We start from the raw sequence: 19,179 nt of genomic DNA on the forward strand, positions 1-19,179 counted from the left end.
CTGGAACAGAACAGATCTGCAGGAGGAATTCCATCTCCTCTTCCTCTTAATTCCAGGGCCTAGGGATGGGGCAAGCGTGCAATTCGTTGTTTTGACACCGGACAGTCCTAGCAACCAACCACTAGCGATTACAGTGGTAGGCAGCGGTGGTAGGTGGAAGCTGTGCTACAGAGTGGAAACACCAAAAATTCCACCTACTGTGCTTTCAGATGGCACATTTTCATCAGAACAAATCAGGTTTTTTTTTTAATAATGGCAGTCACTTGCTAAAGGTAGCCCTGGGAGTCACTTGCTAACACAGAAGCTGGAGTTCTGTGTTTACAAGTAACAGCACGTAGTAGTGAGCTCAAAGCTGGTTTCGGAGGTGGTGGAACTTTGTTCTGCCACGTCCTGGTTCAAAAAAATCCTTGGCCCCGACATACTCCTGACACTCTTTAAGCCATGCTGTACACCACAGTATATAGTCTCTTTACCACACTGTGCTCTTTAAGCTTCACTGAACAACCACTGATACCACTGATAAACTGAGAATAAAAATAGAAAAAACATCACCTTTTGTTATTTTTTTTTTATGGTGTACTGTATTTATCAGCATCAGAGAGAAAAAAAAACATATATTATTTAGCAAAAAATGACTTGAAAAAAAATTGTTTTAGAGAGTTTATTTATGTTACAATAATGGCTTTTACCTGCCATTTTTGTGGACTCTATTTGGTACAAATAAATAAATACTGAAATGGATATATTACATAACAAGGTTTTATACATTTAATTTAACATACTGTAAGCATACATGAATACATGAGTAAATATTAAACCTAGAAACAGAAATCATTACATACAAGAATATTCTAATAGGGCTCGTACAAGTAAAAATGAACTGCAGACGAAATAAACAGTTGAGCTGCTTTACCAACCAAATGATTTTTATTTTGTACAGTCATTTCTGGGTTCAAGTTCCTTGTCAGACAGCATAGTCAGGTTTTTGATCTCAATCACAGAAGAAGCAGTGCTTGCTAAAGAATACACCATCAGCCTGCTGATTTGACAGTGAAGACCCTGCAACACGCTGATAAGGTTATCACTCTGCTCTGTCCTCCTGTCAGGATGTTAATTGTTGTCACAGATCCCTGATTGGTTACTTTTGCTGGAATCCCTTGGGCAGTCTGACTGATGCTGTGCAGGGTACCATAGAGGCCTGATAGCAATACCGTTTCCAGCACTTCCACTAATTCTATTTAAAAATGAACTGAATTATTTATGATTTTGTCTTTGTATTTAGCTGTTTGACTGGAGTTAACCTTCTACTACTGGGTTTAGACACACTTTACAAAAAAAGTTCCAACTTTAGTCAGTCTTCCTTTAAATGGTAATTAAGATATTTGGGGGAACTGTTTATTTATGCATTAATTTATTTATTGATTGCTTGGTATATGTAAGTTTTTAAATTGATGCTTTATAACTGTTTTAACTTCACATACAATTTTTGTTTTAGATGCAAGCTTTCAGAATCTTAGACCTCTTCTTCAGCTTGCATTTTAACAACTTAAATTAGGCAATTAAATGTATCACCTAAACTAGAGGTGCCCAACCCCCCCGAGCCACGGACCAGTGATGGTCAGTGGTCTGGCCTGCTGGGGGCTTGGCAGAACAATGGGGGCTGAGCAATAATTGAATGAGCCAGCAAAACCCGCATTGCCTCCCTCCAATCACTAAAGGGCGCCCACTGAGAGGCTGGAGCCTTGGAGGTTTGGGACCGTTGACCTAAACTCAAAACTTTTTGCCTTAATTGATGGTTAACACAGTACAATACTCTACTATTTGCAAATAATAAAGGGCACAAGACTGGCAGTCTCAAACGTATCCCTCTTATATGAGGCATGCTACTCCTCTGACTTTTGTGTTTAAATTATTTATTTTAATATTTTTGTTATTATTATTATTACTGTTATTATTATTTTAATTTAAAGGAAAAAGTAGGGCATGTAAAGCATTTAAAAAGGGCCAAAGCTTGACCTTTTGCTTACAAAAATAAAAATGTTTATTTTTTTTCCAGTTTACACCATAATAAATAAGGAAACTATGTACAAAGTCACTATACATTCTGTTTAATTAAATAGATCAAAAGAACTGCTCACAGTTCATCACAATACTAATCCTTACTGTTAAGCTGGCCATAGATGGAGCAAAATTCTCCCTGGTCAGCAGGAACTAACTGAATTTCAATCCATCTATGGGCAGGCTGGTTGTACTGAAGTTGATACGGTATATCAATTGACTTCAGAACAACCAGCATGCCTTGTTTTGTTTTTTTTTAATCCAAGCACTGCTGGTGGTTATAGCCACCAGCAGTGATCATTGTATTCTGAAGGCAGGGAAACCTCCCACTGTCAGAACAAAATAGCGCAACGAGGGGATTCCCCAATCAACACTGACTGTGTTGATGGGGTAATCAAACAATTTTCTTTCCTCTAAACCATAGTTGAAGGAATGAAAATTGTATGTATGTACCAATTCTGGGCATATACCTTTCCATTACAGTGTGACTATAACTGTGGCTTTTAAATGTTTGTTTATAGAAAATAATAGGCACCTATTACCGAAAGCTCAGATGAAGTTGATGAAATAGATGTTCAGAGCGATATTGTACTAAGAGCCTCCATTTAAATATACTTAATTCTTAAAGGGAGAAGTCACTTGTGACATACCCATCAAAAAAATTATGCAGCAGGAATTCAGTGCTACATGTGGTCTGCTGTTTGTTATATGAGACTTTACATCTTTACTTCCCTGCTCTAGCAGTTGCACAGTGTAATTAAAATGACTGCAAAGTATGGCTTTAGAATTACAGTTTATAACATAATCAATACAGGACTATAAAAAGAAAAGAAAAAAAGTGTGAGGATTCAGTTGGGCTGCAAAATACTGTCCTAAATTATTATAAATTGAAAAAAAAAAAAAGGAACCTCCTAATCGCTGTGACATCTTACTGTGTTCACATCATATCGACCACCCATATTAGGTACGGCACCCATCTCCATATTGTTGTGCATTGACAAAGGATAATTTGTGACGTAGTTCCCCTCTCTTTGGTTAGATACACATGGCTCTCGGTTGGCACGGTTTGGACAATAGGAAGATGAAGTGCTTGTGGCACACCTTGGTTGAAACCACTGTAGGGAACAAGAAGAAAGTTGTTGAGAGATAGAAAAATAGCGTGAAATGTCAGTAGGTAGCAAGAGGAGAATTGCTAAGTGATAGAATTGCAGAATTCAAATGCTTAGAGCTAGCAAGAAAAGAATTGATGAGCAATTAAAGCATTACACAAAGCTTTCATGTAGCTTGAAGGTTCCACCTCTGGTCTACAATTCCCAATACTTCCTCCATCCATCCATCCAACCAACCAACCATCCAACCCAGCAGTCACCAAGCCATACTAGAATATCAGAGAGAGTAAGAATTTTTAATTGTCTTTGCATAGTGACCTAATAACTAATAACTAAATGAGCTCTATAGAGGTAAAGGCCTATTTTGCAGCTGTGATCAGCAGGAATATTATTCATATACCACTAGTGGGTCGTGGTTTTATTGCTTACAAGTGGTAAGTAGTTTTATAGTTGTTTGGTGCCACATTTGCATGGCAAATCAAAGGAGAAGTATATTCAAAGCTATTTTGGCTGTACTTCTCCTATCAATCACAGGAGTGCACTTAGTTCTGCACCCCTGTGACCCATTTTCAGATGCCTGGATCAGCAGTTGGGTCAGTGGAGTACCCACTGCACGGCCATTTTTTACCTTCAGCGGATTCCAGCGAGGACACAATGCTCTGCAGTGCCATGAGCGAAGGCACACCTATCTTTATCCTGGGATGCTTACTTACAGATGTGCCCCTTTTTATCTTCACCCATGTGTGTTGCCATTTGTATGTTACCATTAAAGTGCTTTAACTTCTACACTTAGAGGCGCCTCTCTCCCATGTTTATTCTCAGCTTTGCTGGAATCTCGCTTCTATTCATACTTGGTGGCAGCCCTGAGTGTATGGACTTTTTGATTTATGTATTATGGACTCTTATTGGGTTAAATTAAAGCCACAAGTGTTTTGTGCCTTTTACTTGTTTTATTTCTTTTCCATAGGGTGCACTCACATTGGGACCAGTTTAACTGAACCCTGCCTGAGTTTAATTGCCCCCCCCCCACTGGTCTGCACTCACACTGGGCATATAGGAAGTGTTCACAGGCACAATTACAAGTGTTCCCAAACACAGTTATGCTAACCTGCTCACAGTAACCTCTGCTTTAGTACATAGCCATCTATGAAGAGTTCTGTTTTCTGGCATGGTTTGTACTCACACTGAAGCAAACTATACTGGACCACATATGGTCTCGGGCTCAGTTGGGAGCACTTACACAACACAAATTATGCCAGTAAAATAATATGGAGAAAAAAAATATCCAAAATGGGCACACAAAAAGCACTAAAACATCGAAAGAGCTTCAAACACTTCCACGCCCTTAAAAAGGAAAAGAAAAGAACCATGACTGTTCTCTTCTATTGTAGCTGGGAATTCATAAGTGACTTCTTACCTGATCCAGCTCCACGGATTTCCTTTCCCTCTACCTTCCTTATCCCCCTCTCTCTTCTCTTTCCTATTTCACTCCTCTTTTTTCTTACATCACTGTGACATGGGGTCCTACAACTGTGCTCCTTTTTCAATTTGCAAGCAACTGTCCTTTGGCTTTCTCTAGAGGACTTCACATATAGCATTTGTTATAACTTCCATGTTTTCATGCTTTCCACATGTTACATGGACATGTCATGTTCTGTTTTTTTTTGATATGTTATATATCTGGTTCATGGTGTTTTCTGGATTTTTCCCTTTTTCGTCTAATTGTTTTTCATCTAACTGATTATATATATGTATACTTGCACCATAAGCTTCTATTGTGTAATGTATTTTAAAACTCCATAAACTTTTGTGAAAAAAAAAGAAATTGTTTAGTCTAGAACTGGGATTCAACTAGGATAGGAGAGGGAAGTTTGTCTCTCCCTGTGTGACTTCAGCTATGTACTGTATGTAGTTAACTGATATGACACCACCAATAAAATTTCCACCATGAACTAAACATCAGAAAAGACCTCTTACACAAAAAAATGTAGATATAAAATTAACTCAAAGTTCATTAATAAATATATAACACCCAAATGTCCTCAACCACTGTGTCCAACACCTCTTAGCTCCTGGACATTTATGAGGAAGCATTCAGTATATTCACTCATGTCTTACTGTACATGTAAAAAAAGCCTAAAGAAAGTCCCTACATTGTGTAAAACCATTGCCTAATTAAAATCAGTAGACATTTGTGATAGTAATATAAGAAAAAGGGGTGGTCGGTAAACCTTATGCCTTTGCACTTCCTTTGCCAGATTATTGTGCTCTCTCCAGACAATATCTTGCTCTTGTCACTCCTGCAGACATCCATATCTGCGTTTACTGTTTTCAACTGACCTTTGGCTTGTTCCTCTACTACGCTTCCGCTTGATCTCTACATGCTAATTCTGCTACTGAACCCCAGCTTGCTCACCTCCTGGTGGGACAATCCTGAGGACCACAACTTGGCACTAACATGCAGAAAAAAACATCTGCTACATCAGAAGCTCGAGGTGCTCTGGAGCACCTTGGGTGAATTTGGATCATCTCCCAGGGTGACTTGCTTCTACACCTATCCTGATGGTTGGTGAGAGCCGCTCTACTACTTTAGCTACTGGTCTCCAAACCTGACCCCTGACTGTGACAGTATGACTTCACTTATCCCTATGAACAGGCTTCTTCAGGGGCCACTGAGTGAGTACACTAAGGACTCATTCATGCAGTAAAAATGTGTGCGCCACCAAAAGGCACAGTAACACACCAAGCAGGGTGCAATGTGTTGCTGTGCTGTTCACTTTGTGTTGCAATCCAATGCATTTCCATAAGTAAGCTGGATTATTGCAGCAAAATACACCATAAAAAGGCTGCAGTAGCACAGCAAAGTAAATAGGTTTGAGCGAGCTGTCCTAAAGGTTTCAAGATTATTTGCTGGCAGCAAAAACACAGTGAATAAAAGAACATGCCTTATGCTTCTTGATGTACTGGAAGTTAATTTTTTGTGTATAAGAGATTATTGAATTGCTATTTGGATTGTTATACAGCATTTTCTATTTCCCTGATTTAAAAAATGAAAGTAGAAACGTTCTTATTTCTATATTTTTTGTCTATATAATGAATTAATAAAGAAAAAATCTACAAAATGACTATGCATTTTCTTCTGTATAATATTTAGTGGATGCTAGAGATTACCTAGGTGAAAACATTTTCTATTTATGGCAAAATGTTGTGCTTACCCTAAATACAGCAAAAGCCAACAGTGAAAAGGCTAGAATGGATCCCAAACATATGAGGATAATCTTCCAGAAATTAGCATTTATACCTAGAAAAAAGAAAACATTAAATAAATGTTATTACATTGTATTCCTTACGGGTCACTGGGTTATGTTTTGAACAACTCTATGACAAGAAGTAAAACATCTGTCTGCGTTCTTGGCTTTGTAGGATTACTTGGACCTGCTGTAATCTCCTACAAAATTTTTCAACCCTTATGACCCGTACACACGGTCGTATTTTCGGACGGAAAATGTTTGATGGGAGCTTGTTGTCGGAAATTGTTGGAGATCTGGATCTCAAATTTTCCGACAACAAAATCCATTGTCGTAAATTCCGTTCACGTGTACACAATTCCGATGCACACAGTTCCACACATGCTTGGAATCAAGCAGAAGAGCCGCACTGGCTATTGAATTACATTTTTTCTCAGCTCGTCGTACGTGTTGTACATCACCTTGTTCTTGGCGTTCGTAATTTCCGACAAGATATGTGTGACCATGTGTATGTAAGACAAGTTTGAGCCAACATCCGTCAGAAAAAAAACATGGATTTTGTTGTCGGAAAATCCTATCGTGTGTACAGGGCATTAGAGTGATGATCAATGACCAGATCAAGATCCTTATTTGATGGTCCGCTATAAAACCTATATAAGGATCGGATCATAAGGGCTATCATGGAGAAAAAAAATATTAAGTTCTTCTAATTATTAAAGCACTTATGATCATACAGAGATCTCCAAACTAGTTAGAGAATCTATATAAGATGCACTGGATAATATGTAAAATTCCATATATTTATATGACAAAAAAAACCTTTTTAATTTGTATTCATTTTTTTTTAGCTCTGACGATAAGTTAAACTGGTTGTAAACCCTTGCATACTGTATATCCACTAAGGTGACAAGACTCAGGTGATATAAAGAGATGAAACACACGGATCAATGGCCTTTTCTCAGTTCCAGCAAGCAGGGGGCAAGGATCTGACATCACCAACTGCACATCATTGAGCAGGGAGCTAAGAACACGCCCACCTCTCAGCTTCATAGGGAAACATGCACAGCTGAGGCTGTTATCACCTTCTGTGTTCTGGAGGAGGTTGGGGCTGTTTTGCAAGGTTCTATGGTGTCAGGATAACCTGTCAAAAGTGACTAATGCAGATAGCAGAGGGAAGAGAGAGGAGAAGGAAATCACACTCGGTGCTTTGGATTAAGTCTAGCAGACACTATAGAGGGATAGGATTTGTTCATTTTGCATTTAGAGGTTTACAACCACTTTAACTGCTTACCGACCAGCCGCCGTCGTTATACGGCAGCAGATTGGCTCTCCTGCGCGAATCGCAGTAGGTGTACATTGGCTCGCAAAGGCGCAGTTGCGGGCGGGCGCCCGTGCCCGCTGTGGGAGCGTGCCCATGGGTCGAGCAAGCTCAATGTCCACCAGCGACCCGCGATCGCCTAGTACAAAGGCAGAACGGGGATCTGCCTTTGTAAACAAGGCAAATCCCCATTCTGACAGGGGACATGACAGAGATCTACTGTTCCCAGTGATCTCTGTCATGTCCCAGGCAGCCCATCCCCCTACAGTTTGAACATGTTGAGGGAACACACATAACCTCTTCCCTGTCAGTGTCATTTTTACATTGATCAGTGCATTTTTTAGCACTGGTCAATGTAATAATGTCACTGGTCCCCAAAAAGTGTCATTTGTCTGCCGCAATGTGGCAGTCCTGCTAAAAAATCGCAGATTGCCGCCATTACTAGTAAAAATAATAAAAAATAAATAAAAACCAATCAATATACGCCTTTAGGAATTTCTTTTACCAAAAATATGTAGAAGAATATATCAGCCTAAACTGATGAATAAATTTTGTTTTTTTATAATTTTTTTGTGATATCTATTATAGCAAAATGTAAAAAAAAAAAAATGTGTTTTTTTTCAAAATTGTTCCTCTTTTTTTGTTTATAGCGCCAAAAAAAACAAAAACAGCAGAGGTGATCAAATACCACCAAAAGAAAGCTCTTTTTGTGGGAAAAAAAATCACGTCAATTTTGTTTGGGTACAGCGTTGCACAACTGCGCAATTGTCAGTTAAAGCGACGCAGTGCCGGATTGCAAAAAGTTGCCTGGTCATTAAGGGGGCAAATCCTTCCGGGCTGAAGTGGTTAAAGAAAAAAATAAAAATAAATAAATATAAATATAAGTATATACAGTTGTGCTCATAAGTTTACATACCCTGATAGAATTTATGATTTCTTGGCCTTTTTCAGAGAATATGAATGATAACAAAAAATTTTCTTTCACTCATGATTAGTGTTTGGCTGAAGCCATTTATTATCAACTGTGTTTACTCTTTTTAAATCAAAAGGACAACAGCAACTACCCAATTGATCCTGATAAAAAGTTTACATACCCCAGTTCCTAATACCGTGTATTGCCCCCTTTAACATCAATGACAGCTTGAAATCTTTTGTGGTATTTGTTGATGAGGCTCTTTATCTTCTGAGATGGTAAAGCTGCCCATTCCTCTTGGCAAAAAGCCTCCAGTTCCTGTAAATTCTTGGGCTGTCTTGCATGAACTGCACGTTTGAGATCTCCCCAGAGTGGCTCAATGATATTGAGGTCAGGAGACTGAGATGGCCACTCCAGAACCTTCACTTTATTCTGCTGTAGCCAATGACAGGTCGACTTGGCCTTGTGTTTTGGATGATTGTCATGTTGGAATGTCCAAGTACGTCCCATGTGCAGCTTCCTGGCTGATGAATGCAAATGTTCCTCCAGTATTTTTTGATAACATACTGCATTTAATTTGCCATCAATTTTGACCAAATTTCCTGTGCCTTTGTAGCTCACACATCCCCAAAACATCAGCAATCCACCTCCGTGTTTCACAGTAGGAATGGTGTACCTTTCATCATAGGCCTGGTTGACTCCTCTCCAAATGTAGCGTTTATGGTTGTGGCCAAAAAGCTCAATTTTGGTCTCATCACTCCAAATGACTTTGTGCCAGAAGGTTTGAGGCTTGTCTCTGTGCTGTTTGGCATATTGTAAGCGGGATACTTTGTGGCATTTGCATAGTAATAGCTTTCTTCTGGCGACTCGACGATGCAGCCCAACTTTCTTCAAGTGCCTCATTATTGTGCATCTTGAAACAGCCACACCACATGTTTTAGGGAGCTCTGTATTTCACCTGAAGTTATTTGTGGGTTTTTCTTTGCATCCCCAACAATTTTCCTGACAGTTGTGGCTGAAATTTTAGTTGGTCTACCTGACCGTGGTTTGGTTTCAACAGAACCCCTCATTTTCCACTTCTTGATTAGAGTTTGAACACTGTTGTTTGGCATTCTCAATTCCTTGGATATATTTTTATATCCCTTTCCTGTTTTATACAGTTCAACTACCTTTTCCCGCAGATCCTTTGACAATTCTGTTGCTTTCCCCATGACTCAGAATCCAGAAACGTCAGTGCAGCACTGGATGAAAGATGCAAGGGTCTGTCAGGAGTCCAGAAACTCATTGACCTTTTATACACACACACACTAATTACAAGCAAACAGGTCACAGGTGAGGATGGTTACCTTCAATAGCCATTCAAACCCCTTTGTGTCAACTTGTGTGCATGTTATCAGGCCAAAATCACCAGGGTATTTAAACTTTTGATCAGGGTAATTTGGGTAATCTCTGTTGACATTATGATTTAAAAAGAGTAAACACAGTTAATTGATAATAAATGGCTTCAGCCAAACACTAACCATGAGTGAAATAAATGATTTTGTGTTATCTATCATATTCTCTGAAAAAGGGCCAAGAAATCATAAATTCTGCCAGGGTATGTAAACTTATGAGCACATATATATATATTTTTTGCCTACTAGTGTTATAAATTGGTATTTGGCACCATCTAGTGGCTTAAACGTGAAATGGACTTCATTTATTTTTTCTATTTCAAGAACATGGAGAAATATTACAGGAAGTGACTGTTTGTTTACATTATACAAGAACTTATCTACCTACAATGCCAAGTGACCTACCCATGAGCACCAAAAGACCGAACTGCATGCTATAAAAGGTTATAAAAGGCCCCGCGTGGCCATCTTGGGTCCTGGGCTTGATGCATGGCCTGCCTACAGGGATCTGTGAGAAGGTGGCCCAGAGAGTGTGGCCTACAACACTGCGGAGTGGAATATTCAGCGATCCTGCATTACATCCCTGAGTGGAATAGACAGTGTGACCGGACAGCAGGATCCAGAGACACCTGATGGAGCCATCTGCGGGTCCCAGCCATCCTGTGAAGTGGAGCGGCGTGCTGTGCTGACTGACAACAGGATCCAGAGACGACCGGAGTGGAGGTTTCCAGTCCCTCCAGGCCCAGTGTGGTGAGAGGGCAGCCACCCACAGTTACTTGATACACTTTCACACAGTCATTGCCACAGTGTCGCTGGAACTTGTAGTTCTGCGGAAGAGATTTTATCCAGCTGGACTGAATTACCAGCAAGCCTAAAGTTTACACTCCTCTGGGGACTAACACTGTGTGATGCATAGACAATTACACTGGAAGAAATAATAAGTGTGTTACATTTCTAGAACAGTTCCAATAACTATTCTACAATACTCTTTGCCGTTAAATTCTTTGGATTACAATCAATTTAATACAATAGCTAGCAGAAAACAGAAGAAAGAAGACCAGAGATTATATTCCTTACTGTAAGGCCTTATGGTGTTGTTATTACCTACTAGAGACTGTAAGGGGAATATTGAGTTAATTATATTGTGGTATATCATTCTTGCCAAATACTGTGTGTTGCATTGCTGATCTCAAAGTGTCTACGCAGTGTGCTGGAACTGGGAAGGTGTCCAGTGCTGAGGTTGTTGCCTGAGCATTAGTCCCACTTGGAGACATGCCTGCAGGAGCAATACAGGTAGCTCTCAGGTGATAGCCATTCACAACTACTTGTCTCATTGTTGTATACCAATTGTTGTCCTTGTGTTAGTGATTAATCCTGTTCTAGTAAACTTACCTTTTGGTTTATTACAATCTGTTGTGAGGCTTGTTCCTTCTCAACACAAGTGTAGCAGTGTATACCCAGGTGATAACACAGGTAAAGTAAATATATTTTGTGATTATTTAACTGTCTTGTATTATTGATCTTCACACCAACATTACACCATAGTTGTGTCAAGGGGATAGAGAGCCAAGTTATTGAGGGTGTAAGAGCAGAGTACAGGCCCAATCAAATATCAGCAGCCCCTGCGGGGGTCAGTGCTACACGTGGGGGATCGTCCGGGATATCTGTTACTCTGCAATCAAGCCCACCCTAATGACCTCCAGAATGGACCCACTCACTGTGGCGCAGTGGTGCTAAGCAGAAGGCGTCCGCTCAGAGGCGAGTGTGGCAATTGAGCTCTGGGGAGATGTTTGGGAGGAAGAACAAATCAGCCTAGTGGTGAAGGCACTGTCCTCAAACAGAAAGGCAATAGTGGTCACTGTCAGGTCAGACCATGGGACCTCCCGCACTTACGCATTGTTGGAGTGGAGGAAGGGAGTCCCTGAGAACTTTAAAGGCACAAGTGTGAAGTTAGCTGATAAGACCAAGTTCTACCTGACACACCCGGACAGAGCAGGGGAAAGCCCTACCAGTTCCACGCAGGTGAAATCAGCCACAGCAAAAGTTCCCATAAACAATATAAATATAAATACTGCGCTGTCAAAAGGAAGAATGAAAGCAGCTAACATTAACAAGTGATCTAACCTGTGGTACAAAGCAAAAACATAAATGTAGCGCTAAAAATAAATTGAACACGTGTATGTATTATACAGTCTTTGAAGACATATAAAAGTCCAAGAAGTCCAAAAGGACTAAATTGTGATACCACTGAGGTGTAACAAATGAATAAATAAAACGTTGATAGTAGGTCCACCACCGTACTTGTAAGTGTGAGGAGGGGGGCTTACCAGAAGAAGTGGACACAGATGGGTGTACACTCACTGTGTCAATAAAGCTGATGTTGTTGTAGATCTCTGAAGGTGGAGTAGGGGTAGTAGAGATGCTTGTAGAGATTGTACACGATAGGAGTAAATCCAATCAAGTATCACCAGCATATAGAAAAAAGACATGGAGATACATAGCGTAATACTGCGTGGATAATCTTCAAGCAAAGGCTAGTATAGATAACTCCATATACACAAAACGTAGGTACACCGGTGAGAGTGAAGGATTATAAACACCCAGAAGTGTAAATAACAAAATATTTAAGTGATATTGGTGAGTCCACCACCATAGGTAAAAGTGGGGGGCTTACCAGAGCAAATGGACACAGGTGGGTATACACCCCCTGTGTCAAATGAGCTTGTATCAATGTAGATCCCTGGAGACAAGATGAGGGTAGCCAAGGTACTTGTGAGGAGTGTATAAGGTGTAGATAAATCACATATCTGCAAACAATGGTTTTATGGCATTTTTGGGCAACAAATGGTGGAGCTCTCTACTCATGCATGCTGGATGCTTATGTGGTCATTGTTTGCAGATATGTGATTTATCTACACCTTATACACTCCTCACAAGTACCTTGGCTACCCTCATCTTGTCTCCAGGGATCTACATTGATACAAGCTCATTTGACACAGGGGGTGTATACCCACCTGTGTCCATTTGCTCTGGTAAGCCCCCCACTTTTACTTATGGTGGTGGACTCACCAATATCACTTAAATATTTTGTTATTTACACTTCTGGGTGTTTATAATCCTTCACTCTCACCGGTGTACCTACGTTTTGTGTATATGGAGTTATCTATACTAGCCTTTGCTTGAAGATTATCCAAGCAGTATTACGTTATGTATCTCCATGTCTTTTTTCTATATGCTGGTGATACTTGACTGGATTTACTCCTATCGTGTACAATCTCTACAAGCATCTCTATTACCCCTACTCCACCTTCAGAGATCTACAATAACATCAGCTTTATTGACACAGCAAAAGTTCCCACCCGGGCACGTCCGGCTACGGTTGAACCAGAGCTCTTTACAGCCTTAGAGAACTTTGTGGCAGAATGCCAGAAGGGCAACCCCATACCCTGGAAATGCATACCAAAAACTCAGCATTTTATCGGGAAGACAGCCCGTACCTTCAGAGGAAGACAGCTTTGAAGAATGGCTGGAGCAGACCACACAAGCCCTGGATGAATGGGACATTCCTGAGACTCACAAAAAACAGAGATTCGCAGAGAGCTTAAGAGGGCCAGTTTCATAAGCTATCTGAAATTTGAAGCTCAGCAAGCAAGACTGTGTGGCCCAGGACTACTTAGACATTCTGCAGGATATATTTGGGTGAACAGAGAAAGTTTTCAACCTAATCTATCAATTGGAACACACTTATCAAAACAAGGGGGAAAAGCTGTCAGAGTACATGAGACATTTGGACAAGATCGTATACCAGATCTTGTCGAATAAGGGTCTAGACCCCCGGAAAGTAGATGAAACCCGAGCCAAACAAGTTTTGAGGGGTGCCCAGCCTTTGGACCCTATCGCGCTCCAGTTAAGAACCCGTCAAGATGGTGGCATCCTGAAGTATCCAGACTTGATCCGGATTGTGCGTGAAGAGGAGGCCTTCCTTGAGAGGAAAAAGAAAAAATCCAAAGACCAAATTCTGTTGTTGGAGTCAGGACAGCTAGTGCAACTGATGGCAACCCTCAGATCGAGCTTCTCAAGACTCGGGTGTCACAACTAATGGAGATGATGGCTCTGTTGACTGCAAGGCCCACTATTCCTCCTGATGGGGGAGTTCAAGTACCCAAAAAGCTGTTAAGCCCTACAGTTGTGGAAAAAAAAAACGACTCCTGTTTCAACTGTGGTGGGGTTGGACATTATAGGCGAGTGTGCCCAAGTCCCAAGCCAGAAACAAAACAACAAAAGCTGACGGAAAACATCAGAGGGCCCCAGTGAAGGAGTCAACTGGGCACCCTAATACAGTAGCCAACTCCAAACCAACCCATACATACCAGACTCCTGGGGCCACAGCTAGGCAGAAACAGAAAAGAGAAACTCCACGAAAGCAAAGTGTGAAGGTGCAAGCCACCAAACGGGCTAAACATGCCAAAACACATGGATTTCCTCCCAAGCTAGTGGGACCTTCTCCGATTGTCCCCATCCAAGTAGAAGGGATCTACACTAAAGCCCTGTTGAAACTGGAGCTCAAGTGACTCTACTGTACAGGGATTTCTATGAGAAACATCTTTGGCACCTGCCACTGCAGAAGCTGGAGGAATTGGAGATATGGAGCCTAGGGACACAGAACTTCCCCTATGACGGTTACCTCCCCATCAAACTCACCTTTGACCTGAGTGTGGCAGGAAAGGCAGAAACCCTCGATACCTTGGCAGTGGTGTGTCCTCACCCCCCCAGGGGCTGATAGAAGTTCCCTCGTCATTGGGACCAATAATGATCTGGTCCAAAGACTGCTGACACCACTTGTACAGGAGAAGAGCACTCCAGCCACAAGTGTACACCCTATGCTAACACAAGTGTACCAGGATCTAGTGCAAGAACAGGAAGCCCCCTCAGAAGGAGTGGGAAAAATCTGATGACTAGACAGGAGTGAAAAAGTGGTACAACCGGGAGAAGTAGTCTGTTTAAAAGCCTCGGTCAAGCTGAGTAGGAGACAACCTGGCCCATTCATCGTTCTTGAGACGGACAGCCAGAAGGAAGATAAAGATCTGGAAATAATCCCAGAAGTGTTGTCAACCAAGGCACTTAAGAGAAGCAGAGGGAAAGTCTCAGTCAGTGTCCAAAACACAACAGCCTCACCTGTGACGATACCAGCTAGAGTGCTGCTGGGACAGGTGACTCAAGCAACCCCAGTCTCACCGAGTGGTATTGTGGGAGGACAAGAGGGGGAGATTCCTCTGGAAGAATTTTACCCGAAGAACACACCCCTTACCCCTGCTTGGATGGAGAGGGCAAAACCCAGCTCCTGAGATGGAGATCTGCCTTTTCAAAAAGTGAGTTCGATGTGGGGCTTGCAAGGAGTGCTGAACATAAAATTCGGTTGGAGGAAGATAAACCCTTCTGAGAGAGGGTCAGACGGATTCCACTGGGAGATCTGGAAGACTTACAAGAACAGCTGGCTGAGCTGAAGAGGACAGGGATAATACGAGAGTCCCTGAGTCCATATGCCTCCCCAATAGTGGTAGTGAGGAAGAAGAATGGGTCATTACGGTTGTATATTGACTACAGGACACTGAACCGAAGGACCATTCCCGACCAATACACCACACCTCGGATAGAAGATGCCTTACAGAGCCTGTCAGGGGCCAAGTGGTTCAGCGTGCTGGATCTGAAAAGTGGATATTACCAGATCCCCATGTGTCCCGAAGATAGGAAGAAGACCGCTTTCATTACCCCTGTAGGATTCTTCAAATTCAACCAGATGCCACAAGGCCTGTCGGGAGCCCCGGCAACTTTCCAGAGATTGATGGAGAAGACTGTGGGCGACATGAACTTGATTGAGGTGCTGGTGTACTTGGATGATGTCATAGTGTTTGGTCAAACACTAGAAGAGCACAAAGAGCGCCTGGAGAAAGTCCTGAAGAGACTCCATTATGAAGGCCTGAAGCTCTCAATGGAAAAGTGCCAGTTCTACCAACCCTCAGCAAACTACTTAGGACACATCGTGTCTGCAGAAGGAGTGCCAACGGACCCTAAGAAGTTGGAAGCCGTCGCCTCTTGGCCCAGACCCACAAATGTGATCGAACTTAGATCCTTCTTAGGTTTTTGTTCATACTATCGGAGGTTTCAGCTAAAGCTACAATTTAGTGTAGTGCACAGTGTTCAGCTAAAGCTACAAGTTAGTGTAGTGCGTCCTCCTCACAGTGTTCAGCTAAAGCTACAAGTTAGTGTAGTGCGTCCTCCTCACAGCGTTCAGCTAAAGCTACAAGTTAGTGTAGTGCATCCTCCTCACAGTGTTCAGCTAAAGCTACAAGTTAGTGTACAAGTTAGTGTAGTGTGTCCTCTGAACAGTGTTTAGCTAAAGCTACAAATTAGTGTAGTGCGTCCTCCTCACAGTGTTCAGCTAAAGCTACAAGTTAGTGTAGTGCGACCTCCTCACAGTGTTCAGCTAAAGCTACAAGTTGGTGTAGTTGCGTCCTCTGAACAGTGTTCAGCTAAAGCTACAAGTTAGTGTAGTGCACAGTGTTTAGCTAAAGCTACAAGTTAGTGTAGTGCATCCTCCTCACAGTGTTCAGCTAAAGCTACAAGTTAGTGTAGTGCGTCTTCCTCACAGTGTTCAGCTAAAGCTACAAGTTAGTGTAGTACGATCTCTGCACAGTGTTCGGCTAAAGCCACAAGTTAGTGTAGTGTGTCCTCTGAACAGTGTTCAGCTAAAGCTACAAGTTAGTGTAGTGCGTCCTCCTCACAGTGTTCAGCTAAAGCTACAAGTTAGTGTAGTGCAACCTCTGCACAGTGTTCAGCTAAAGCTAAAAGTTAGTGTAGTGCGACCTCCTCACAGTGTTCAGCTAAAGCTACAAGTTAGTGTAGTGCAACCTCTGCACAGTGTTCAGCTAAAGCTAAAAGTTAGTGTAGTGCGACCTCTGCACAGTGTTCAGCTAAAGCTACAAGTTAGTGTAGTGCGTCCTCCTCACAGTGTTCTTCTAAAGCTACAAGTTAGTGTAGTGCGACCTCTGCACAGTGTTCAGCTAAAGCTACAAGTTAGTGTAGTGCATCCTCTGAACAGTGTTCAGCTAAAGCTACAAGTTAGTGTAGTGCATCCTCCTCACAGTGTTCAGCTAAAGCTACAAGATAGTGTAGTGCAACCTCTGCACAGTGTTCAGCTAAAGCTACAAGTTAGTGTAGTGTGTCCTCTGAACAGTGTTCAGCTAAAGCTACAAGTTAGTGTAGTGCACAGTGTTCAGCTAAAGCTACAAGTTAGTGTAGTGTGTCCTCCTCACAGTGTTCAGCTAAAGCTACAAGTTAGTGTAGTGTGTCCTCCTCACAGTGTTCAGCTAAAGCTACAAGTTAGTGTAGTGCGTCTTCCTCACAGTGTTCAGCTAAAGCTACAAGTTAGTGTAGTACGTCTTCCTCACAGTGTTCAGCTAAAGCTACAAGTTAGTGTAGTGCGACCTCTGCACAGTGTTCAGCTAAAGCTACAAGTTAGTGTAGTGCGTCCTCTGAACATTGTTCAGCTAAAGCTACAAGTTAGTGTAGTGCGTCCTCCTCACAGTGTTCAGCTAAAGCTACAAGTTAGTGTAGTGCGCCCTCTGCACAGTGTTCAGTTAAAGCTACAAGTTAATGTAGTATGTCCTCTGAACAGTGTTCAGCTAAAGCTACAAGTTAGTGTAGTGCGTCCTCCTCACAGTGTTCAGCTAAAGCTACAAGTTAGTGTAGTGCGACCTCTGCACAGTGTTCAGCTAAAGCTACAAGTTAGTGTAGTGCGACCTCTGAACAGTGTTCAGCTAAAGCTACCTGTAGAAGGTTGGTGGTGTTTTCCTGATCCTATCACTACCCCAGGCAGCTACATTATTTACATGTTAGTGTAGTGCGACCTCTGTACAGTGTTCAGCAAAAGCTACAAGTTAGTGTAATGCGTCCTCTGAACAGTGTTCAGCTAAAGCTACAAGTTAGTGTAGTGCACAGTGTTTAGCTAAAGCTACAAGTTAGTGTAGTGCATCCTCCTCACAGTGTTCAGCTAAAGCTACAAGTTAGTGTAGTGCGTCCTCCTCACAGTGTTCAGCTAAAGCTACAAGTTAGTGTAGTGCGACCTCTGCACAGTGTTCAGCTAAAGCTACAAGTTAGTGTAGTGCGACCTCTGCACAGTGTTCAGCTAAAGCTACCTGTAGAAGGTTGGTGGTGTTTTCCTGATCCTATCACTACCGCAGGCAGCTACATTATTTACACGTTAGTCTAGTGCGACCTCTGCACAATGTTCAGCTAAAGCTACGTGTAGAAGGTTGGTGGTGTTTTCCTGATCCTATCACTACCGCAGGCAGCTACATTATTTACACGTTTGTGTAGTGCATCCTCTGCACAGTGTTCAGCTAAAGCTACAAGTTAGTGTAGTGCGACCTCTGCACAGTGTTCAGCTAAAGCTACCTGTAGAAGATTGGTGGTGTTCTCATACTATAGGCAGGCAGTTGATTTTGCTAGCTGCAGTATCAGTATATACATATATATATCCCAGCTTAGGTATTCCTTGCAGCAGGGCTAGTTCCTGTGCTCCAACTAGAGCATCTGTGAGGGGTTCCAGTGTTGTGGCACCAGCACCAGTGCCTAAGGCCCAATTTTTCAGCCCCTGTTCAACAGGGACATGTAATTAGAATTATTGATCTAATATTTCACAGCAGGGCCTGTTTCCGCGCCCACCAAGAGTATCTGTGAAGACTTACAGTGTTGTGGCACCAGCACCACCACCACCACCAAAGGCCAAATTTTTCTGCCCCTGTTCAACAGGGGCATGTAATTATAATTCTTGATCTAATATTTCACAGCAGGGCCCGTTTCTGCGCCCACCAAGAGTATCTGTGAGGACTTACAGTGTTGTGGCACCAGCACCACCACCAAAGGCCCAATTTTTCTGCCCCTGTTCAACAGGGGCATGTAATTATAATTCTTGATCTAATATTTCACAGCAGGGCCCTGTGAGGGTTTACAGTGTTGTGGCCACAACAACAACTAAGGCCCACATTTCTGATGAGTATATAGGGCAGGCCCCTACTTTCAAACATCCAACTTACAAACGACTCCTACTTGCAAACGGAAGGAGACAACAGGAAGTGAG

The 19,179-nt window shown here is 42.0% G+C and overlaps 1 protein-coding gene across 1 annotated transcript in view; it reads right to left on the bottom strand.

Annotated features, from left to right (window-relative positions):
- Positions 1-647: 647 nt before the first annotated feature.
- LOC141107850 (uncharacterized) overlaps positions 648-19,179 on the bottom strand; it is a 65,333-nt gene continuing 46,801 nt past the window's right edge. Inside the window, exons 3-4 of the mRNA XM_073598875.1 lie at positions 6,383-6,468; positions 648-3,173 (exon numbers count right to left, since the gene is read on the bottom strand). Coding sequence (XP_073454976.1) covers positions 2,970-3,173; positions 6,383-6,468 — 290 coding nt within the window. The 3' untranslated portion in view covers positions 648-2,969. The remainder of the gene's footprint in view (positions 3,174-6,382; positions 6,469-19,179) is intronic.

The sequence above is a fragment of the Aquarana catesbeiana genome, linkage group LG09, assembly GCF_042186555.1.
Source record: "Aquarana catesbeiana isolate 2022-GZ linkage group LG09, ASM4218655v1, whole genome shotgun sequence".
NCBI classification, from domain to species: domain Eukaryota; kingdom Metazoa; phylum Chordata; class Amphibia; order Anura; family Ranidae; genus Aquarana; species Aquarana catesbeiana.